General features: G+C 33.1%; 2 protein-coding genes and 2 non-coding genes across 6 annotated transcripts; 2 read left to right on the top strand and 2 right to left on the bottom strand.

Annotated features, from left to right (window-relative positions):
* Positions 1-4323: 4323 nt before the first annotated feature.
* Positions 4324-9452, bottom strand: LOC114191416 (P-loop containing nucleoside triphosphate hydrolases superfamily protein). 3 transcript variants are annotated; one of them, XM_028080591.2, is made up of 12 exons: positions 9295-9452; positions 9052-9170; positions 8801-8844; positions 8157-8234; positions 7381-7573; positions 6913-6943; positions 6771-6829; positions 6470-6543; positions 5708-5794; positions 4787-4848; positions 4661-4689; positions 4324-4557 (listed from the first exon to the last, which is right to left on the bottom strand). In XM_028080591.2, exons 1-12 carry the CDS (start codon positions 9425-9427, stop codon positions 4471-4473), a joined length of 996 nt encoding a protein of 331 aa, XP_027936392.1. In that variant the 5' UTR covers positions 9428-9452; the 3' UTR covers positions 4324-4470. The 3 variants fall into 3 exon arrangements, 2 of the variants coding, with proteins under 2 accessions (XP_027936392.1, XP_027936399.1); XR_003605936.2 differs by lacking the exon at positions 4787-4848 and having other exon boundaries at positions 4661-4751; XM_028080598.2 differs by lacking the exon at positions 5708-5794.
* Positions 9453-9471: 19 nt separating this feature from the next.
* On the top strand, positions 9472-9543 carry TRNAD-GUC (transfer RNA aspartic acid (anticodon GUC)). The gene has a single exon. It is a non-coding gene; the product is annotated as a tRNA-Asp (tRNA).
* A 90-nt stretch (positions 9544-9633) lies between these two features.
* TRNAD-GUC (transfer RNA aspartic acid (anticodon GUC)) lies at positions 9634-9705 on the top strand. Its single transcript has one exon. It is a non-coding gene; the product is annotated as a tRNA-Asp (tRNA).
* A 1182-nt stretch (positions 9706-10887) lies between these two features.
* On the bottom strand, positions 10888-15884 carry LOC114177242 (F-box/LRR-repeat protein 17-like). The gene is made up of 11 exons (XM_028062518.2): positions 15207-15884; positions 14816-14917; positions 14178-14322; positions 13872-14056; positions 12899-13003; positions 12390-12487; positions 12087-12307; positions 11929-11995; positions 11733-11818; positions 11436-11534; positions 10888-11193 (listed from the first exon to the last, which is right to left on the bottom strand). The coding sequence occupies exons 1-11, from the start codon at positions 15749-15751 to the stop codon at positions 11128-11130; spliced, it is 1719 nt and encodes a 572-aa protein (XP_027918319.2). The 5' UTR covers positions 15752-15884; the 3' UTR covers positions 10888-11127.
* Positions 15885-24319: the final 8435 nt, after the last annotated feature.

Below are 24319 nucleotides of genomic sequence, written 5' to 3' on the forward strand. Positions count from 1 at the left end.
CTCAGTTATAAAGTGTCATCTCACATTATAAGTTGTATGTTGAGTCAATGTCACCAAATAAATAGGTGCCTCTTTAATATGTCAAATTGTTGGTTTTAGTTTCTGTGAAATTATCAGAAGCTTATGTTTGCAATTTGTTTTAAAAATATTCCATGTCTGCATGTGCTTGGAGCTTCCTCATCCAAATGGGATCTTAATTTAACTGTTGAAATCCCTTACAAGTTGGTAATCTGGTTGGTGGTATCGCTATTTCAATTTATTTGTTGTCACTATTTTTTTTTTTCTGGTGATTGATGAAACTAACATGCAAATGCAAGAAAGCGATGATGATGACAAGTAATTACTATCACATATGGTTTGGAAACTAACATTGTCGAGTGGTCTCCACCGTAACACTTGATATATAGGTAGTGCTGCGGATCCAAGCCAAGTTGCTTTCAGCAGTTCAATCACTGCAATTAGATTTGATGTTATTTTTTTGTTAACGACGATGTATACGGATTAAACTATCTCAGTATTTATAATATATCTTTTTAGGGTATACAGATTGGAGTATTCTTTTTCTGTTAGTTTTAACTTTATCCTGAACATAGTGAGATGTAGGTATTGTTTTTGAAGGACTCATGTTATGGTAGATTTTAGAATAACCCTTATTCTCAAAACAAATGAATGCATTCAATTTTATAAACATTACGTGTTCAATACACCTAATAAGTCTCACATCGCTTAGGAGTCGAGGTCAAGCGAAGTTTAAATATTCCTACCTCCCTTCACCCCTGAGGTGCTTTTTAAGGATAAAACCGTGACGGAGCTTAACGCTCCAAAACAGACAATACCTCGAAAATGCAGTCCTTGTTTCTAAGGATTCTTGTAATAGTTCCAATTTTAGAATAACCCTTTTTTGTGGTTTTATGTTTTTTATGCCAGTTTAAGGTATTTTCAATCCTCGAATATTGAGTTTTGATTTTTCGTTTTGTTTGTTATTTTCGTTATGTGGTTCACATTTCTATTTTGCATTTGAATGTTATGGTGACTTGTAAAGATGACTCTTTGGTCTATTAGTATGCAATTGGAAATTAAAAATTATTCCTACTAGAGCTATGTTATGAAAAAAAATTATATTTAAGGTGCAAAAATCGATTGACACCAAAGCTGATAATTAGGCTACTGCTTGAGAGGTATGGGGAGGGAGATGATAACTCTAAAATTATCACTTGGATCAATAATTCTGTCATACACTCGATTGACGATCAATTGACAAAATATGATACTGCAAAGGATGTACAGGATCACTTATCTTGATTATCTACACAGTCTAATTTTGTCAAACAATATCAACTTGAGACAGATATTCGTGCACTGAAGCAAGACTTTTTATTCTATCATGACAATCCTATGGGATCAACTTGCCTTGACTGAGCATGTATCGTATGTTATTCATAGGGAATCACAACGTTTGATTCAATTTCTTATGGCTTTGCATAGTAATTTTGAAAGTTTGCATGGTTTTTGCATCGTAATCCTCTATCTTTTATTGATGATATTGTTAATGAATTATTAGCACAGGAATTAGACTTGCTTCCCAGTTGCAGGTCAACATAGCCTTGCAATCTCAAGGTACATCATCACTAAATATATCTTATGACAAATGGATCATTGACTTAGGTGCAACTAATCATATGTCGCGTAATTTACCTACTTTTATTTCGTTATCACCTAACTCATCCATGTCAATTACAACTGCTAACGGTGAATCGATCCATTATCTGGTATTAGTACCATTGCCACATCATCTTTGTATTTGTCTGATGTTTATTATATACATGGTCTTGTTATGAATTTTGCTTCTGTTGGAAACATTTGTGATTTTGGATATAATGTGTATTTCACTTCATTTGAATGTTTTGTACAGGACCGCACATCTCAAAAGGTGATTGAGATAGGCCATAGGCAAGGTGGACTCTATGTCTTGAATCAGTTCAAGGAGTCAATTGTTGCAGCCTCTAGTATGAATTTATCTTCATTTTGTTTGTCATCTTCTTCTTCACATTTTTTATTTGTGGCATTCTCGTTTGGGTCATGTTTCTGCATCTTATTTAAAGTTTCTAGATTCTACGGGAGTCTTGGGTACTTTGGATAGTTATGATATTTCTGATTGCAGTGGTTGTAAACTGACAAAATTTCCTGCTATACCTTCTAATAAAAGTATTTCTTCTTCTTTTGATCTTATGCATTCTGATGTGTGAGGACTTTCTCCTGTATCCACCAAAGGAAGTTCTAGATATTATGTCTCTTTCATGTATGATTTTACTCGTTTCTCACTTGGATCTATCTTATGAAATGTCGGTATGATTATCTCACAATTTTTAAAAATTTTAATGCTCTTGTAAAGAGCTAACACTCTACTACCATCAAAACCTTTCGTTGTGACTTGGGGGTGAATACACTTCTAATAATTTTACCACTTTATTTGCCTCTAATGGAACTATACATCAAACCTTTTTCCTTCATACTTCTCAATAAATTGGCGTTGTTAAAAGAAAACATCGTCATTTTGCTGAGACTTCAACATCATTCTTATTATCTGTTGATATTCCAAGTATCTTCTGAGGGAAGCTATTCTTACAGCAACTCATGTTGCGAATCAGATTCCGACTTCAAATAATTTTGGTTTGCCTACTTTTAGAAAATTATATGGTCATACACCTGATTACTCTGTTTTGCGTGTTTTTAGATGTACATGCTTTATTCAAAAACGATATGGTTTTGGATGTCATTAAAACTTATCCTTTTGATATTGATGACACTACACGTACTACCTTACCAACTTTAGAACCTGTATTAGCACCAATTATAGACATTGCACCAGAGGTTTTACCTGTTAATTTCCCTACTACACATGCTCAATCATCTCCTGAAGTTGTGGTTCCTCTGTCATATGTTCAACCTAGTCATAATCGTAAGTTTACTCAACTACCAAATTTTGTTTATTCCTTTTATTATGGTTCATTTGCTGCTTTTATTGCCTCCATTCATCATCTTCATGGGCATTCATCCTATAAAGAGGTTGTTTGTGTTCCACTTTGACATAATGATATGGTTGAGGAACTTATTGCTCTACATCACACTCATACATGAGATCTAGTTTCGTTACCACCAAGAAAACGTCTTGTTGGATCTTATTAGGTATACAAAATCTAGATAAAAACAGATAGCTCAATTGAAAGGTACAAAGCTAGAGTAGTTACTAAAAGATATACCTAAGAATATGGTATGGATTATGAGGAAACATTTTCTGCTATAACAAAGATGACCATTGTGGTTACTAAAAAATAAATTATAAATTTTTTTCAAAAAATAATTATTAAGTGAAAAAGAAGAAAAAAAATTGAGTAATGCTAGAAAAAATAAATGTATAAAGAAATCAGAGAACTTGAAATCAACATTGACGACACCAACAATGGTATCAAGGATGGCATTAACCCGTGATAACAGACAACATTACACAATAACACAAGTTGAAAGAGGATGAGATATTGTTGATTTAATTTCTCATATCAATAAAATACTAACAACTAACATTTGTTATTTATCGATGAAAAAAAATTTGATAAATGCTTTCAAAATTCTTTTAAAGTTAATTACAAATTATGGTTAATTTTTTTCCTTAACAAACATGTATGACATTTATTAAAAGACCAGGTATGTGTTCATTACATTAACTATTAACAGAATTTTAAATAATAAAATTAAAAGTTTTGTATTTAAATTATAAATTTTTATTATATTAAAAATAAAATATATTAATACTTATTATACTAAACTGACTATTTATCTTAAAATATATGCTTACAAGCTAAAGTGTTCATAGCTACAATAGGAAACCAACTATTTATCTAAATTTATATGTTTACAAGCTAAAGTGTTCATTGTTACAATTGGGCGTGTATATAAATCAGTATTGTCGTGGCCTCTGGTAGTGCCAAGTAGCAGTAGCAGTAAGGATGTAGTAGTAAAAGTCAGATGGTAAACAATACATACAGGGAACCATATACATTAAAAACAAAGTTAACATTCTTTCTCAAATTTTATTTATTTTTATTTTTTCGTTGACAGGTTATATTTTTAGTTGAAAGGACAGAAAACGAGTGCAGTGACTTGGGATCCCCCGACACACCTAAAATCAGAGCCAGCAGTGGCTTTCATGTCATGTCTAGTAAGTACATGGACCCACTGCCAAAAAATGTCAGGTAAGCTGGGGATAATTTTTAGGAACAGTTAACAAGATAATTTTAGTAAAGCTGAGAAAAAAAAAACTAAAAATGCACTAAAATTTGTTGTATAATAATAATTAAAAAAAAAATCAGTTTGTTTGACTCTGAAAATTCACAAAATAAATTATTTTATTAAAGACATCCCTTCTGAGGTTATAATACTCTCCACAGGATTGACTTGGCGCAAACAGATTCTTCAGAAATCAACTGACTTGATAACTATATCAGCATTTTTCTTGGACTTCATTATAAGTTCTGCATTGAGCCTGTCGTTGTTGTCTATCTGCATCATGAGATTTAGTGATGCATGCAAGTGTGTCACTCAGTGCCAACTGGGCAGATAATCAGAATAACTAATATCACAAGTTACAAGATGAGTAGTTTACCCGTTGTTTAGCAATGTCTGGAGATTTGCCTATAGATGGAGAAGGAGACACAAATCACAAGTAAATTCAAATGTCTTCCTTAGGGAGGAAACTGATACACATTGGGGAAAAGTACACGGTAAATACCAGTTGAAATATGCCTCTTTAAAACTCGCTGCATAGCTTTGTCAATGTCAATATCAATAAACCTAGAAAAGAATTGGAACGACCAAATTACAAAAAGGGATACCCTTGACAATTCTCTTAAGTTAAAAAGCAGAAATCGCTATCAGATTAGGTTGCATCTTTCTTGATTCATGTAAAGCCATTTTCTACAGATCTTGCAATTGCCCAACTGTCATTCTATTCTACAACATAAACCACCCGCCCCAGTCTTATAGGTTATGTAGATATGAAACAAAATGCAGGAAAATGAACAACATAAACCAGTGACTGGGACTAGAATTCGCTAGTTTGAGATTTTAGTAAACTCTTTAAACAAATGGTGCAACTAGAAAGGCAAATAGTCATACCAAGATAATAATACTCTGCTATGTCAGAATACACTAGATTCCAAACAAAGCTGTACATTCTTTGCTTTCAGTACAGGTCTAAAGACACATGTGCATATATTTGGTAAATAATACATACTGTACTGCAGAATGAGAAAAAAGCAACCAAAACGACAAAAGAGTATAATAATACATAGTTTTTTATCAGACAAATACACTCTCAAAGCTAAATATTGGATTTATAGAAGAAATAATCGAGATATGAGCCTCGAAGTGAATCAATGCGTTTATTTCTACCCCAAGGCGTCTGTGTCTTCATGGGTTTCGGAAACCAAAGATCTAGCTAGTAACAATAATGACATGCATGAGACAAGCACAATTAATGATCGGCTGAATATGTTGTTCAGTAACATACAATTCTCTTTCACAAGAAGAATTTTTAAGCAGTATGTCACTGGCTCGGCTGAATTTCATCAGCTTAAAGTACAACCTTCAAAACTATAAAGATCAACAGGAAGTATACGAAGACATGTGCCTTGGTAAAATCAATACTTGCCATTTCTCGTCAAACAAAGATGATATCTCCTTCCATACCCCATCTTCCAAGAGTAAATAGTTACCTTCTACAATAACAACCTTGTGCCTAAACAAATGAAAAATATAAAACAAAATATATATTCATGCAGTATATATCAACATATCCAAAATAAGCAGACATGTAGCAAGTAGCAACAACTTTTAAATCAATAACCCTGATTTTTGAAAAGACAGCTAATTGGGGATTTGGAGATAAGCAAAGAAATAAGAATACAAGTCTTACAGAAAAACCTCGCAATACAAGATATTATTGCCTTACAGAAAAACCTCACTTTAGAATTGTTCATTATATCGGTATTATAACGAACCAAACTATTGAAACCAATGTCTGCCCGGGGCTTAATCTGTCAGAATTGTTATACATGTATTAAATTAGCATAAAGTTGAATTATATTTGGTACATTACTCAACAGAAAATTCTTAAACATGTAAATTTTCATTGTGATACCAGGATTTTCTATTTAAAAAATATTTACTGTATCTTGGTCAGAGTTTTAAAGACAGTGGATTTAGTAACCAATTAAAACATAAGACACAATCATATCATCCGGTGGAAAATCTGATTATTCCCTGTCAAACTTTATCTTCTAACCTCATTAATGACGACAATTTCTCTGGGTTAGCTTTAAATATTTATATTTCATCATTTCCACTTGTTCAATAAATAATTATAATGTGTCAAATTATTAGAATGACCACATCTTAATGTTAAAATACTCACTGAAGGTTCACAAAGATATCATCTTCCACTGGGTCCCCAACACCATGGTCAAACGATGGTACATAAACTGATCCCTGAAGATTTTGTTTCACCAAAATGCAAAAGAACAAAAGAGATAAGAACTCCATCATGTCAATCCATAGATGCTAACTGTTCTTTCTGTGTATCCCAGTTTTCCCACAGAAGTCGCCCGCATAATTTGAGCTAGAAAAAGGTTATGGCCATGAACCAATTCTAAAGTTTCCAATCCTGCTGATAATAATACCGCTAAAGCTTAGAAGTTAATAATAATAAATCTTACATCAATTCTTAGATTCTTGAGACATGTGAGTAGCCGCAATGGATTGAATGTCCAGGGAGCTGATATACCAATTGAAAGATCAATGATTTTCTGATGAAATAGCATTTCCGGAATTATAATGAGTAATATAAAAGTACCATACCTCCCCTTCTGGCATGTGCTTCCTCAGGATTCTATTATCAAAAAATCACTTAGAATGTCAGAATTATGATTCCTCATGCCATTGACAGTAAATAAAGATCTCACTTCAGAGGTATTTATACAGTTTACTACATGTAGTTCACTCTACAACTTTTATTTTTATTTTTTTGGAAAGGTGACTAATTTATGGTCTAATCTTCAATAATGTGAAAGTAGCATCAATTCAATCTCAAAGGAAAAAGATCAATAAAAAGAATACATGGCATGTGCATATCCCAACCTTTTGAATACTTTGTCAAATGGAAAATGACAACAGGTCACGCACTTATTGCACTTTCAAGTACAACTGATTCGATTGTATGCTAACTAGTCAACTCTAGATCATCACTAAGATCAATGAAATGAATCTAGTATAAAATTTCATATGGATAGCAAAAAAAAAAATGCTGAGCATCAGAAGGACACTTACCTCCATTGCATCTAGTTCAGAACGATAAAGATGAAAGCCATCCATGGGAACGACAATTGCAACATCTGGAGGTTGCACCTTAGAGTCAAAGGAAGAACCTTTCTCTAGCCAAATTTTGTTTATGCGTCCGGCTACTTCATGTCCTAGAGTGCTCTTTCCAGCACCTGGAGGACCAGCCAGGCCAACTAAAAGCCTATGCAAGTATCACACAAAGCATGACCAACATGATTAAAATATGAGGACACAAAAGGACAGCGTAATTATTTGATGCTTGATTATATCTTCTACTTCACTAACCTCACCACTCTCACCCCCGCAACCTAAAAAAAAGGTGTAAAGGGAGGAGCTGTAACCATTTCACTAGATTTGATATCATAAATAAATTTCCAAATATTGGATAGTAGGAGACACATAAAGAATGGCATGCAGATAAGTAATATAGCAGTTTGCACAATTTAACCAAGGCTTTCACGACAGAATTTGGTGATTCAGTGGTTAAAGTTTAAGATAAAAATGACAGTTTAGCTGTGACAGTCACATATTACTTCAAAATCATGCAGTGAATAAATAGTACTGATAATACACAACAACCATCAATGTACTTCGCACATAGGATGTGACACAATGTATTTAGCACATAGGAGAATACACATTTTATGCCCCTGTACACCATGGTAGAGGATATACATCATTCTGCAAAGGAAAATTACATTCTATACTATGGCAGCATTACTCAGAATAACCTTTGTTTTGTGACTCCACAAACAATAACTTACTTGTCATTAGGATTTGATGACAGTAACACCGAAGGCAGAAGACGTGCAACCAATGCATCATATAACTCATCAACACAACTGCATAGTACAAGAACCAGAAGAAACAAAAATAAACTTAATTCAGACAATCTATTAGTAGCTTTTTCTACCACAAAAAAGCTATGTAGCCAAATTTCAATGCTATGTTCATTTTCGTGTACTGCTTTTTACGGGTCCACCAAAGCTTTTATCCCTGAGAAATCAACTGCTCTGTATATTGTAATTCAAGCTCAACAAGCATGAAGAATATGCAAGAGAACATGATGGAGAGCTTGATGAATAAACAACTTTTATCATTAAAGACTGCTTTTGAATAACTACGGTTCTTTGTTAACGAGAAAATAAGGACACGGAATCAATGTCGATCATTCAATTATACTTTACTAGCAATATCACGTAAGTTGAATTCTATGTTCTGAGTTCCGACATTTCCCTTCAATGATTACCAAAATTTGCTCATGAATGTAAATATCCGTAACCATACCCCACAAATGAGCTACACATTTATATCATATATTCATGTTATATTTGCAAGTGGATGAAAGAAAAAAGTACATACGAAGATTAAAAACACATCAAAATATACAACACGAAAGACGTTATACCTTCCCTCTACAACGTGAATTTGTTCCTTTTCAGCGGATAAAACCTGGCAGAGCAAATAACGGTACCAAACATATTAACAAGGCATGCAGCGCCAACACTCTAATGAAAACTTATGTGCGTTTGAAATCTCCAACAAACAAACGTATTATGTTGAAATGACATGAAAATTCGATTTAATAAATCAATTCTCATTTGCAAATCGTTTTGGTGGTATATTTCAGAATTTCTATTACAAAATAGAATTCTGAACCTTAAAGAGAGAACTCTTCCTCGTTCGAAGTGACAGCTGCACAAACTTGCTAGAGCGCGCGATGGACAGTGAAGACGGATTCCGATCGCGATTCTCCACAACTCTCAGGAGCAACGGTTCTGCGAGAAGCGAAATAAGAAGGAAGATTGAAGTAGTGCGCGGGTAGAGTAAAACGAGGAGGGAATGTGATGCGAAATTTCGGTTGCGAAATCAGAATCGTACAAGGATTACATAGAAGCATACCTGCCAAAGCACGAGCCTTATTCCAGTACCCTCTTCCCGTCGTTGAAGAGAAAGTTGCTTCCATTTTTACCCGGATTTCAAACGCCTTCAACTGTATGGCACTGACACTACGTCCATTATATGAGTGCTTCATTATAACTAACTAATATAATTTGGGTTTGGAAGAAAAGACATCAAGTCGTTGTAGTATAGTGGTAAGTATTTCCGCCTGTCACGCGGACGACCCGGGTTCGATCCCCGGCAACGGCGTTTTATTTATCTTTTCCAGTTTTTTCACCTTAAAATTATTATTATTTTAGAATTTTATTTAAATCCTAATTTCGAAAAAGTAAATATCAAGTCGTTGTAGTATAGTGGTAAGTATTTCCGCCTGTCACGCGGACGACCCGGGTTCGATCCCCGGCAGCGGCGTTTTATTTACCTTTTTCAGTTTTTCTCCTTAAAATTATTGTTTTAGAATTATAAATAAGTAATATACTTTTTGTTTGAGGGAGTGAACATTTAATCTGCGTAGTATAGTTGTATGTATCTTTACTTATCGCGATGATGGCTCGAGTTCGATCTTGTTAATCTTGTTAATGGTGTTTAGTTACTTTAGTCAACTTAAAATTATTATTTTGGGTTTGTCAACTAGTACATAATAATATAATTTGATTTTAATCTCAACAAAATTTAAAAACTCATCCTTCTGATATAATTTAAATTATACAATTTTTTTATTAACTTATTGTACAATTTTTTCTAACTTTAAGTAGTATTATTATTTATAATAATAAAAAACATTATATTTTAAATAGTACGGTACAAACCAAATGAAACTAAATAAAATAATTATCAAAATTTAATATTAAAATAAAAAATAACCTTATATTATAAAGATAAAAATAAACTCAAATACGTTTTTAGTTCCCGAAATACATATTTTTTTTGGTTCCTAACAAATACTCGACTTTCAATTCTTAAAAAAATAATACTTTGGATCTTGTTATTTAATTTAAGTTTTTGTATAATACTTCTCTTACAATTCCTATAATAGCTTTTCATTCTTAATTACTCTTTAAATAGAATCCAAAAGAAACAAATGAACACGTTATAAGGACAAATAAAAAACTGAGTGGACTACCAAAATTATAGGAACTAAATGTCAAAATAAAGTGAATAAAACAAGGCTTCACGATTTATTTAAGTTTAAATTATTCAGACTGTTATATTTATCAAAGTCTAAGGTGTAAATGAGCTCATTTGAGAAGGTACAAAAAGGAATTTAAATTCGAACCATCATTGTATATCACTTGAATCTAAGTAATTCTATTCAAACCAACAGATCATTAACCCTCTCATATGAAACTAATATTCAAATGTTCGCATTAGTAGATACTCATTTAATTACAGTATCTTGAAACTGAACACAACTATATACTCCACGATTTTGCTTCCAAATGGTATTATAATATTATATTTCTTTTGCTCTAAAACTTGTACATTATACCTGCATATTGAATTCCAGCCTGATTTGATTATGTGAAGGAAACTAATATATGTGTGTGTGAGACAGAGAGATCGATTAACACGACTACATTGGCAGCAGCTCCAGATCAATAAATTTGTGGGTAATTTTATTTGAAAAAATTCACGGAACAGAATGACAGACCTGAGGTGAGTAATCATAATGTAAGACAGCTTGTGTGAAAAGACAATTATTGCATTCTATGTTAACATAGGGACAAATTCAAGAACCATATTCGAACTGTTTGGTGCCTAGTAGAGTATAAATAACATACAAGGCGTTAACAGTAATCTGGACTCAATTTTATTCATCTATATCATGTCTTCTCAATCCAGGAGCACGTTACAAAGTCGTCTCTTCTTTCTACTTCGCTTCGTTTCTTCATCGGCCAACTGCACATTTTTAAAAAATTGTGTAAATTATGTTAGAAATATGAACACCAAGTTGAGGTAATGTGGAATAATGAAAAGAAACGAATGACTTTGCGGAACGTGACAAAAAGCCACTGGCCACGGTGGGTTACGGAGATAGCTTCCTAGTTACTACTAACATGCTTACAATTCGTCTATTTAGAAGAATAACAAATGACACCAAATTATTCTAAAACATGATTTGATACTTCTTTTAGCTTTACCTCAGTATTGACTAAATGAGGGACCCGAACCCTTTTGGAGCCATCGGGTAAACGCTTACAAGGTGAAGGGTTTTCCAAATCAGTGAAAGCATTGCAAACCTGCAAACAAATCACAACCACGAATGCAAAGGTACATTTGAGTTAGAACATGAAGAATTCCAAAAACCCAGGTAAACATGTTTTGTTCATTAACTAAGGGAATTTATTTCTTCACATTTACTGACAACTGAAGCTTCCATCTTAAAAGGCCTATAGAACTATAAAAATAGGAAGAAAATATGTGAACTGTTTCGATACCTGACTTTGGATAGCCCCTACTAACATGTCCTGACAGCCAGATGCATGCACGTTTTCTAAACTAGGGCACTGAAGCAGCAGTCTCTCTGTAAAAAAATGGTGAAAAAGGATGAAACAACTATTTAAGGAAAAAATCCGTAATGTTGCATCAATTTTTCAGCTGATAATGGCCATAGAACGAGTGTGAAAATACTACCTGGGTGTAAATTTGTACAAGAATTTAAATTCAGATCCTTGAGCTGAGTGCAGTTTAAATATAAGGCCTGTATATTAATTCAAAATAAAAAATTCCAAATATTAGAAGCGTGAGAAACTAACATGCTCAATAAACTTGGGCAGTGAAATAAAACTTACATCCAAGCCTGAACATCCCCATAAACTAAGTTTCTTTAAACAGCTGTGTTTGATGATTAGCTTTTGGTTTGTAAGGTGTACATTAGTAATAGAAGTCTTCTGTAGTTTGTGGTGGTTATTTTCATCGGCAATTGAATTGTCAGAATCCGGTTCACATATTGTCATGCCACAGTCCATAATTTCAAGATGTGGCAATTGAGCAGTAGCAAACTGAATGCCACCTGAAACGTAAGATAAAGCAGTTAAGGTAGAAATAAACCAAATGAAAGTTAGTAAATCAGTTGAGTATAAAACAGTGATTACTTGAAGTCACATTAGGGCAAAGAGCTAGAAGGAGTCTTGTCAATGTTTCAGAGAACACATTGCAAATCATGCTAATGCCACTGTCACTGACGCTGGATCTGTTATATAAGTTAAACCGTTAAAACAGAACACAATCAGATACTCAGTATCCAATAACATTAACCACTTCTATGTCAATAGACTAATTTCAAAAACATTGATCAATCTAAAGGCTACTTTATATCGTAACATTAATCATTCTCCATTAACAATAACCAATCTAGCAACTAATTGACCGGTGATTGTAGAGTTTTAGAAAAACCGCTGTATTAGGCTAAAGACTGCAGTTGGCTGAAGAGAATCTATTTTGGTCACGCGCCCACTCATAAAGCATGCAGTACTGATCTGGATTTTCCACTACTATATAAAATGTACTGTATCGAATTGCAACAGACCTTTAATCTTTTCCATTTTCTAAGACATGCATATTTTCAGGACATTGAAGGAAACCAGAATGGAAGAACACATACCCACTGAGATCAAGCAATTCCAGATTTGGATAGCTTGAGGCAATGGCAGCAACAGATGCATCAGTAACATCAGATCCAGAAACAAGTGAAAGCATTCGCAGCCCCCTAATTAACAGAACCAACAAAACATCAAGCCAAATATTGCAACACCCATTCAAATTTCAAATATAACCAATGACGCATAGATACCATACATCTATCAATATCATACATGCCTGATATGACAGTATGATTACTGTAAAAAAGTATAGCAAATTAATTTGCATACGATGTCTTTAAATATCTATAAAAATTTATAAAACACATAAATAAATAAATACATAATTCTAATTTTGCAAATTCAAATTAAAACCAGTTCTAGACATTAGTACATGACTAAGAAATAAATAAAAATTACAAATCACTGTCATCATAAATTACTTCCTATTCTCTACGAATAGGAATAGTACCATGCTCATTCCTTTCTTGAGGGGAGTTACTATTGGAGTAGTGCTTCAATGTTTTTATAATATACATGTTTCTATACCTTGCATGTAGCTAGCTACTAGATTCTCATACATTTCTTTAAGCGGTGCGAGATACTTAACAAATATGTACCAGTGAAATATCCAAAATTCTTAGTATCTGACACATTGCCATATGAAACAGGTAAAAGTGCTAGTGATTCATCGCATATAACAAAACAAAAAGTAAATGAGGATGGCAATAGCTCCTATAAATAGTGGTTGCTTATTAAAGAAACTGTTAGGAAAACAAAAATATATATTTCATAAAAAATAGTAATTATATATGTTTATAATGCAAAAATCGTGACAACAACTACAAATGAAATAAACCTATGCTCATTCTATGCATGCCTAGCTAGTACAAACTTAAGTTGACATTAACATTGACGGCTATATGGATTATGGTAAAGCTTAAATCCCCTTGCACAATTCAAAAAGGAGGACACCAATCCTAGACTTAAACAAACCTTAGCTGAGCAGCAGTAAGAGCGAGCACCGCAGTATGAGAAAGCTGCACTGAATATATACGTATGTTTTGCAACCTGGGGCAACTTCTTCCCCAACCTTCAACCATGGTTGCAAGATCAGTACTGCCCTTTTCTCGATGAGAAAACTTCAATGAAATCTCCCTCAACTGAGGACAATTAAAAACCTACCAATTCAGAGCACCTATTAGTAACCAGAGTTCACTCCGAAGCTAAGATCAAAGGGATATATCAAATTCAGAAATTTAACAAATCGCACAGAATTAAAAGATAGAAAAGTAATATTACCATCTTAGAATGAGAGTACAGATCGGACAGCCAAATGGTAGAAAGACTAGAAGAACAAAGAACGAAGCCTCCAAGGCTAGAACAACCTTCCATCTTAAGGCTTTTGAGGCTCTTTTTATCAGCAACAAATCGACCTAACTCACTCCTGCAGAGTTAAAGTTGCACGCCAGGCAAAGTTAATCAGTAAAAAGTAGTATCCTCTGGTTAAGTTTGCATATTTCAATACTACTACAAATTGTTTATAGCCTGTTTTGTTACCTCTCAAAACTATCGTTCTCAAATGTATGTAAAGCTTAGTTTTTATATTATTTCTTTGAATGTCACTCCTCTAGATCAACCAAAATCTATAAACAAAAGGACCTCAAAGATTTGGAAAGACAAACTTACCTAATCAATCAATCCAATAATAATACCAAATCTGCAATTATTAGGTGCAATTGTTAACTTTAATAAAAACCCTCAATCTGACATTCCAAAACCCTAACTAGAATTCGAATAAAGAATTTTGTCTCGTTGAACCAAGCCAGAATCACGTGTTGACATGTAAAACTTCACCTTACACAAGCTGCAAACTCTGGTGTTCAACAGCTTGAAAAAAAAAGTACATACAAATAAAAAGGTAAGAACGTGAAAAATACCCAGTGATTCGATTGACTGCAGAATCAGAAACCGAAATCTCCAAAAATGTCAAATTAGGGCACGAAAATGCAATGCAAGCCAGCATCGTGGAATCCAGGTCACTGCAAGATCAAGGGCCATAGTTTACCGTTAAAATCCGAATTCAATACAAATTATTTTGTATCCTGGGAATCATAAGCAAGGTAGTCTTTTTATCAGATCCTTGTCCAAATTATAGTATCGTGTTCTTCGGAACTGACCTTTTCTTCTCCATAATCAAATCGCATCTTATGGATTCCAAAACATCTTGCAACTCAGTGCAGACATAAAGGAATCCATGTTTCAAATTACACTGTTCATTTTCATTATTTTCATTATCGGATAAGTTAAAGAAATAAAAAGAATCCGGACCTTTCCATTACAAGAGAGAGGTTCACAATCCCTGGACACTTCTGCAACATCGACGCCACGAAACCCACCTGAACACTCGCCCGAACCCTAAGTCTTAACTCTTCAGCCGCCTTCCACAATCTCTTCGTCATATCCCTCCAGCCTCTGGACACCTTTGCCGCCGTTAAGAGTCCCGACGGCGGGAGCCTCTTTAACACGTCCCAAAGGACATTCCCCGGCAATCCAGACGAATCCAGATCATCGCCCTGGGGCCACACGGCGGTGGACTCCGATGGATCGAGACCGTCGGGTTCTTCGTCATCGAAGGAGAGAGCGCGACGCGGGCGGAGAGGAGGGCAGCGAGCGGCAGAGACAGAGGAAGGAGCAGATGCCGCCACGGAGAGGGAAGAGTTGCAAGGGGTGGCGGAAGAGGAGGTGACAGGGGTACTGACGGTGCAGATATGGCCCTTTTTAGGGAGACCGCAGCGGCCGCAGTTGTAGTTACCGCGTTTCTTGCCGAACTTTGCTTGGGAAGAGACGGAAGGTTTTGGGTGAAAGTGTTGCATGGTGTGAACTGTGTGAAGTGATGGATCTTGGCGGAGACAGACACAGTGGAAGCTGCGAGATGTAACATAAAAACAAAGGCTTAGAGCGGGAGAGTTCGCGCCATATTTGTTTCCCTCCTTTCCCTCATGTGTGTTTCACTGTTTTTGTTTTTGTTTTTTCTTTTCCTTCTTAGGGGTGTTCAATCTGCTACCATTTATTTTATTAAATTCTTGTCTGAATTAAATATAAAAATTAAGTATCTAAGAATCAAATCAATGTTTTACCTTTCTCTTTAAATCAGATTTTATGTTTCTTATTACTGTAATTATAGTTTTAACTTTTCCTCCTATTTATAAATAAATTATATCATTTTATAACTAAAAATTATAATTCAATCTTTTCTTATATTTTTCATTAATAAAATATATTACAAAAATAAAATATAATCACATTATAATTACAAATAAAAATAATATATATATATATATATATATATATATATATATATATATATATATATATATATACTTTAGTGGAACACACATGTTAACATAATGTGTTCACTTTTTCTATAATAAAAAAAAAATTATTTTTATTATAATTACAAAAGTAAAAATTGTTTTTAATTATATTTAAAAATATTGAAAATTATTTAAATTAAAACAGATATAATTATTTTAATTTAAAAAATATATATTTAAAGATAAATTCAAAAAATATACACATCAATCTAGATAATTCTTTTTTTATGTAATAGAATAGATTTTTTTAAATGATAACATTTGCATCAAGTTTAATTGTTTTGTAATTACTCTTTACTTGTCTAAAATAAAATCCGTCATAGTTGATAGTTTGTAATAAATTTTATCTAATCATTAATAAGTTTTTAAATACAGTATGCACCTTTTCCATTTTTGCATGGTCGAAGGCTTATTTATGAAAACTAATTAATTTCATAAAAATATTATGATAAAATAATTCTAAACTTAGCTTTTATCTTTTTCATTTTATTTAGAATGAATTCATAAATATAATTTCGAGAAACAAATACGATCGATAACAGTTGAATTCAAAAGATCCAACTGTTAACTTAATTTTTAAAGATTTATATTATTACATATTAAAATTCGGATAAAAAAAATACTAAAGATACTAGCCGTATAACTATTACTATATCACTTTATATAATTAGTTTAATAGTTTTTATTCGTAAAGCATTAATTAATATATTTATTAAATATAATATATTAATTAGTTTTAATAATTATAATATAGATAAATTAAATATATGGAATTCTGGTTATATTATATATATACAGAGTTTTAGTTCTGATGATAAGTGTATTTTTGTAAGGTCCACTCTACTTTTTGTCCCTAATGTTTAAGGGTCTACCATAATCTGTTGGGTTAAGGCTAGTTTATAGGGTGTCCAAAACTCCAAAACCAGCCATAACCCTCTCACTTTGCCCATTTTTAGAAACTGTTCATTTTCCTTCTCCCCTTTCTACTTCAGAAATCTCTTATAGGGTTTGAGTGAGCTCCCTTATTTCCTCTTAATTGAATGTTTCCTATGTAAGTTAAACTTCACTCTCCTCTTCTCTTTCTGCATTCCAGTTACATTGTTCTGTTTTGGGTCGTTCCTAGAGGCTCACTCTCATTCCTATGTTCATACCTTACAGCTGTTGCGCTCGTTCTTAGAGCTAAGGTGCCTCCTCCGTCAGTGTTTAGTTTAGCTCTACTAACAGATAAGGGAAGTTAGGGTTTTTCGTATTTTTCGTAAATCTGCCTATTTTCAGCTTTGCCTCGTATTTATATGGCTTGTGTGCTACTATGGTTGTATGGAATGCCTTGAAATGTTGTTTAGTATGAAATGTCTATTGATGCATGTTTGAACAGTGGTGAGATCTGGTAGTTTTGCCAAAGCCAGTTTGTCTCGCCTAGGCAAGAATAGCATAACCTTACCCTGGTTTCTGCTCTTGCTCTCGCTCAGGCGGAGAGCTTTCGTTTTGAGCGATGAAGCATCTCGCCTAAGCGAGAACCCGTGGGAGCCTGTTGTGTTTCGCTTCATTTTTAGCTCAGGCGAAGAGCAATCTCGCTCAAGAGAGGAGGTCTTGCCCAAGCGAGAATTCATGAAACCTGCAGTGCTCTTTGTTGGCAATCTCGCCTAAGCGATGGCCTGTAGCTTGAGCGAAAAGCTCCTTTCGCCTGAGCAGGGTTCATGGCTTGAGCGAGACTAGTGTAGGAACTTGCTCTATGGCTGTTCTCTTCCATTTTTTGGTTGTTGGTTGTATGATTGATTGGAGTATCCTATTTAAAGTATGAAGTATGTGAATATGCATGTAATATATGATTGTATAGACTGGAAATTGATGAGCTTGGTATAAATGAACACATGAATCATGGTTGGTTGGTTGGTTGGATATGGGCATGAGATTGATATGCATGATAAATCTATGGTTGGTTGGTGAGACATGGCTATGGTGTAAGTTGGACGTAATTCCATGAACCTCTTGATGAAATCTCATGGTGGCGCCTTGTGTGATGGACATAATTTCATGAACCTCTTGGTGAGATCTCATGGTGGTGCCTTATGTGATGAACGTAATTCCATGAACCTCTTAGTAAGGTTTCGTGGTGGTGCCTCAATGTATATAATTAGGTAAGGATTGCATGCTGAAACTCTAAAAGTCAGTTAGTCTCACATAAAGCGCGTACTAACTCAAGTGGTGAGAGTAGTAGGAGGCCCTAGTCGTTAGTAGGATAATGGCCTTAGACGTTTGAAGGTTAACCTTGTGCATGGTAGGGTGAAACTCATTGGCAATGGCTCTGTAGAGCAGTAGAGGCCACCACAAGTGTAAGCATCTAGTGAATCCGATTGATTATATATATTCGGATAATTGAGTCTTAGAGTCTTGCTTGTTTGCTATCACATGCTTTGTTGATTTATGTGCTCTTGACTTTTAAATCGTATGTTTAACTATATATATATATATATATATATATATATATATATATATATATATATATATATATATATATATATATATATATATATATATTACCTTACTTAAATTCGGCTTAATTCACTCTAAACTTTTATATTTTTGGACCTGTGTCAACTGATTCAACTTAAACTTTGGAGTTTGACTAATTTGACCCAAGGCCAACTTAGGATAACTTAGTTTCAACAAAATATAACCTTTAATAATTTACAACTTTTAAATAAAATAATGCAAAACCGACGTAAAATAGTGTATTTTTTTTCAAATGAGATTCAAGTAGAAGAAGCTCATTCAAAGGTATGACAGACAAAGTAGGAAAATGTTCAAGGGTTGATCACGAAGAATGAAACGAATGACAACAACAAAAGAAATTAAAAAATATATTTTTTTTTTTGTACTAAAATCATCAAAATTGTCAACCAATAAAGTTTTAATAAAGAAAAATAAATAAATTATGAGTTAACATTATCATGATTCAATTTTAAAGAAATTATTATAAGATTTTAAAGGAAAGACTAGACTTTCCAATTCAGTTATCACCACAAAAATATATTTCATTATTGAATTTTTTTAAACATTTATAATAAATTACAATAATAAATTTTGTTTTTAATAATTTTTTGAATTGTCGTCATTTTTATAGTTTTGATTAAATTGCAATTTCTTATTGAGTATTTTTATTTGAATTATTGTTAAAAATGTTTAATTTTAATTGAAATGTGGTGTGATTTTGTGATAAAAGAACTTAAAAATGAACCTTTACAATTTAAATAACATATGATAATGGTAAGGAGCAAGAGATTAGAAAATCAAATCTATTCAAGGCTATGCTACAAACAATTAGAAATTCAAAGGATATGAAGATCATGACTTTGAACATACTTGAAGGATAGTTGTACAAAAAATTAACTTATGTTTTTGGACTTTGGGTTTTTTTTTTTGAGAAATTAGTTATGTTTCAATGTTTTTGGACTGTAGACTTCCTTTATAGCTTATCACTTTCATTCTGCCTCATTTTCCAAAAATTGTTTCCCTCCTTCCTTCTCTGAGTTAGTTGAGCTCCATTTCTTCCACGTAAATTGATCCTCAACTTATACTTTCTCCTTTCTAGCTTTACTTTTGTGGTTTTGTCTAGGGTTCATCTTCGTAACCTGATTTTGTTATGGTGTCAGTATTTTTGAGCTCTCAAATATGTTCCTAGAGTTGTGGAGCTCACCTTTTGGGTGCCTGTTTTTATTTGCTAGCATCTATCTAGGTAAGGAAAGTTAGGGTTTTCATGTTATCTTAGTATATGCTTGTTTTTAGATTTGTTTTTGTGTTTATGATGTGTAGTTGTGGTTGTCTGGAAAACATTAAAATGTTGTTGGTATCGAATGTCTGGTTGTTGCATGTGTGAACAGTGGCAAGAACTGGTATTTTTGCCCAAGCAAGCATGTCTCGCCTAAGCAAGAATAGCAGAAGCTCACCTTGACTTTTGCTCGAATTGTCGCTCAGGCGACGAGTCTTCATTTTGAGAGATGAGTAATCTCGCTCAGGCGAGGAGGTCTCGCCTAAGCGAGAAATTGTAGAAGCCTCACTGTTCCACTGCTCGAGCTCTCGCCTAGGCGAGAAGGGCTCGCTTGAGCGAGAACTTCCAGCTTGAGCGAGACTGGTACAGGGACGTGCTCTGGTTATGTTTTCTTATTTGATTTGGTTGTTTGCCTACATGATAAAGTGTGGTACCGTAAAAGCATGAAATATGATACCATGTATGTTGTGTGAGATTAAATGAGACTGAAATTTTAATATATTTGGTATGAAATGATTTATAAATTGGTTGGTTGGTTGGTGGTGCATTGACATAAGATTATAATGCTTTAGATGACATGTGGAATGTTGTTGATACAAGAGTTTCATGGGAAACTCTTGGTGATGATGTGGTTAGTGTATACCTTGATATAGGCGATGTCTAAATAAATGAATGTATCTTAAACTCTAATCATTGTTCACACTCACATAGAGTAGAATGATTGATATGGTGAGAGTGGCAAGAGGTCTCCGTCTTTGGCAGGATAATGACCTTAGATAATCACGGGATTAACCCTGGGGTGTGGTTGGGTGATAACCCCTTGTGTTTAGACTCTACAGAGTTTAGAAATCAGCATAAGTGCATACTTCCTTTATAATTCTATATCAAGCATATAATCCGGATAATTGAGTCAGAAGGTCTTGGCATTTGTTTGCTATCGAATGGCTTGGGTGTCTCATGCTTTGTATGTTTATAACCTGATTTAATATTTACTTGCTTAATAACATGTTGAAAAATATTTTACTTTAACTTACCCTTTCTGTTTGGTATTTGTTTCTTTGTTTGGTTTTTCCTTTTTGTAATGATCACCAAATTTATTGGTGTGAGCAAATGTGAAAACCCCTAGTGGTCATCAGGATGATGAGAATGCTATAGTTTAGTATGCATGGGTTGGATTCTGTTCTATGGAACATCTTTTGGGGCATTGTCGCCTGTGAAATTTCTTGCTCTATGAGTAGTCTTTTTGTAAACAGTTGCACTCTTATGTTTTGTTTCTTAGTATCATGATGTGTCTTAGTTTTCTTTTTTAGTATTGTTTTTGGTTGACTGTATGAGTGAATTTTTTATGCTATTTGTCTTATGCTTTATTTTATATTATATTTGTGATGTTTTATTTAATAGAATTATTCTATTTAAATGGGATGTCACAAATACTGTTGTTTTAAATATTTTTTTACTAATTATTTTTAATATATAATTCCGATAACTATTTTAATTATAAAATTTTCACTTTTTTATTTTTCTTTGCTGAAAAATGTAGTTTTAATCTTTATAAATATTGTATTCTTTTAATATATGTTTGAAAAATAAATAATTGCTAGTAATCGATTAAAAACATTTAGTTGCAGATATTTTTTTCATAATTTGCGTTTTTAAATAATTCTCCATAGATATTTCACTGGTATAATTTTTTAGCGGAAAATTAATTTTGTGTAACCTGTGGACACAATATTTGAAAATAACGTTTTTTGGTCTTTTTCTCTTCGATGTTTTCAGCTTATTATCCCATCAAATATGGTCAATTTAATACTGGACTCGTCTGTTGTGAGTGACCTTAAAACCCGTGAACTCGTGACGTTATCTTAATACAGATATTTGAATGAATAATGAATATGTATTGTTTAAAATTTGCTACATATAATATAAAATGAAATTGTTTTTATTTATCTAAAATGCTTTATTTCTCTAAACTACAAAACCTTTGACTTTTCTTTAGTTTTTTTTTTAAGTTGTTTCAAATATTTTCTTCAATCAAAAGCACACAAATTAGAAAGTAAAAGAGAATACGATAAGTTAACTCAATCAATTTTTTTTTAGTATTGTAGGAGAAATGTAGTGTTAAAAATTTCTATAACTTTTTTAGTGTTAGAGAATATTAGTGAAATATCTTTGTTTTGTCTTTTCTGATTTTCTCTCCTCATTCTGTTTTGTATATGTGTTATTCATTCTGTTGGAATTTTATGCTTTCATTCAGTGAAGAAGTGATTCATAGAGAGTGAGTCACTCATTTAGGTATTTTTTATATAAACCCATGTATTATTGAATGGCCAATTAATGAGAATGGTAGATTTTACTTCACTCATGATTATCCATTTCTAACATTGAGCAATGCATTGAATAACACGAGTTAGAGGAAGAAAACATGACTTAAATTGATACTTTGAAATAAATTAATATTTGTGAAAATGAAATTTTGATGAGGTGAAATCATAATGTAAATACTTGTAAGTTAAATTGTAGGTGTGTTCTTGAATCATGTATTTGTTGGATGATTAACTTTGAGTGTTGTGCATTTTGATGATATAATGAAAAGTAATATTTGGTAATGAATCGTAATAATTTTCTATTCTACACTAATTTGATCGTTCAAGAATCGTTATCATGCTTAAACAATAAAGATGTACGACTCAAACACCGATTGGATGTTTGAGCATTGAATATAGGTAAAAAACTTTTCTCTATAAAAAGAATATACTTAAAGTAGGGATGGCAAAATGGGCTCGGCCCGATGGGCCGGTCCGCCAGCCCGACTGAAAAAGTATGGGCCGGGCCACGAATTTCAGCCCGCCAGCCCATGACATCCCGGCCCGTCAAGCCCGCTGGCCCGTCTGGCCAGCCCGCGGGCCGTAAGACAAAAACAGGCGGAATAAGTAAATTAATATTTTATTTTCTTTGGGTATTTTTAATTTTTATTTTCATGTTGGTGTTTGAAATGCAAAGATAAAACGGTAAAGGCATTGGGTTCTGCACACACACACACACTCTCACTTGACAATTCACAATTTCAAATGTTTCCTTTTGTGTTGACTTTTCACTGTTGTAACTTGTATCTTTGGTTGTGTTACATAACAAACCACCCTGACTATTATTATAGTCACTGCGCAGGTTATTATTGTATTAATGCATATGTAGTACTATTACATTTATATACAAATTAATGTAGTCAACTAAATTTGAAATGAAAAGATTTAAAATCTGATTTTGGGCCACAAAATGAACATATAAGGAAAAGGATGGCGGGCCAGCCCGCCGGCCCGCCACCCCACGGGCCGGGCCCAAAAAAACAACCCGTTTTGCCTTGTCGGGCCAGCCCGGCCCGGCCCATTTAAAACGGGCCAAAAACGGGCCGGGCCAAAACGGGTCGGGCTGGCCCGTTTTGACACCCCTAACTTAAAGTGATAACACGTTGCTTCATCAATCACACCCATTTATTAATCCTTTCTTTTATTTTTATTTTACTTTGGTTAAACGAGTTGTATGGATGCTTTATGTAGTGTTTGGTTGTGAATAGTAAAAACAATATTTATGAGAAATATGAAGTAATAATTAATGTTATGATAGAAATAGATATTTATGTAAATTAGCTATGGCGAATGATGTAGCTTTATTTATTAATATGATGATGAGTTATTTTAAGAAATTTAAGATTTTAAATTTTAACAATAATCATATTAGTATACTCAAAGTATGTAATGATGAGGATTTGATTAAAGATTTGGTTAATTACGCAAGTGTGAAAAGTCTACAAATGTCTCAAGAATTAATATCGTTCATCAAGTAGTCACTCGTATGATTGATAATGATATAATTCATTAATTAATTATTCTTTATGTAACTACTTGATTTGTATGTATAGATAGGACTTTCTCTATTAATAACAAGACACATAACAATTTTAATAATAAAACACATAAAAAAGTTGTTTTCATCCTCTCATTCTCTATTATTCCTTTAATTCTTCTCTTTATTATTAACTTTATTTTATAACACTCCAATTTTTTTGAAAGTTTTTTCAAAAGATATCTAATAAAGATGCAAGTTATCAGTAAGATCCAGGATGGATCTTGAAAAGAAAATCTTGAGAGACCAAAATACTATATTCAAAATTTATATATTTAATTATTGTTAATAATATAATAAAAGTATATATAATTTAATATTGAGATCTCCTATTATATTTCTTCTTAGAAAAAATATAATTTTGAAGTTGCATTTACCTATTTTAAATCAACTTTTCT

The sequence above is a fragment of the Vigna unguiculata genome, chromosome 1 (genome assembly GCF_037176805.1).
Source record: "Vigna unguiculata cultivar grain cowpea cultivar isolate G323 ecotype 2 chromosome 1, ASM3717680v1, whole genome shotgun sequence".
Classification (NCBI taxonomy): Eukaryota; Viridiplantae; Streptophyta; class Magnoliopsida; order Fabales; family Fabaceae; genus Vigna; species Vigna unguiculata.

Coding starts and splice junctions, on each gene's coding strand:
- LOC114191416 (XM_028080591.2), bottom strand. CDS start 9,427: ATGAAGCACTCATATAATGGACGTAGTGTCAGTGCCATACAGTTGAAG. Junction 4,849..5,707: donor TCTTTGTTTGACGAGAAATG/GCAAGTATTGAT, acceptor ATTCTTTTCTAG/GTTTATTGATATTGACATTG. Junction 4,558..4,660: donor CAGACATTGCTAAACAACGG/GTAAACTACTCA, acceptor CTCATGATGCAG/ATAGACAACAACGACAGGCT.
- LOC114177242 (XM_028062518.2), bottom strand. CDS start 15,751: ATGCAACACTTTCACCCAAAACCTTCCGTCTCTTCCCAAGCAAAGTTC. Junction 13,004..13,871: donor CTTACTGCTGCTCAGCTAAG/GTTTGTTTAAGT, acceptor TCTGTTAATTAG/GGGGCTGCGAATGCTTTCAC. Junction 11,996..12,086: donor GGGGATGTTCAGGCTTGGAT/GTAAGTTTTATT, acceptor ATTAATATACAG/GCCTTATATTTAAACTGCAC.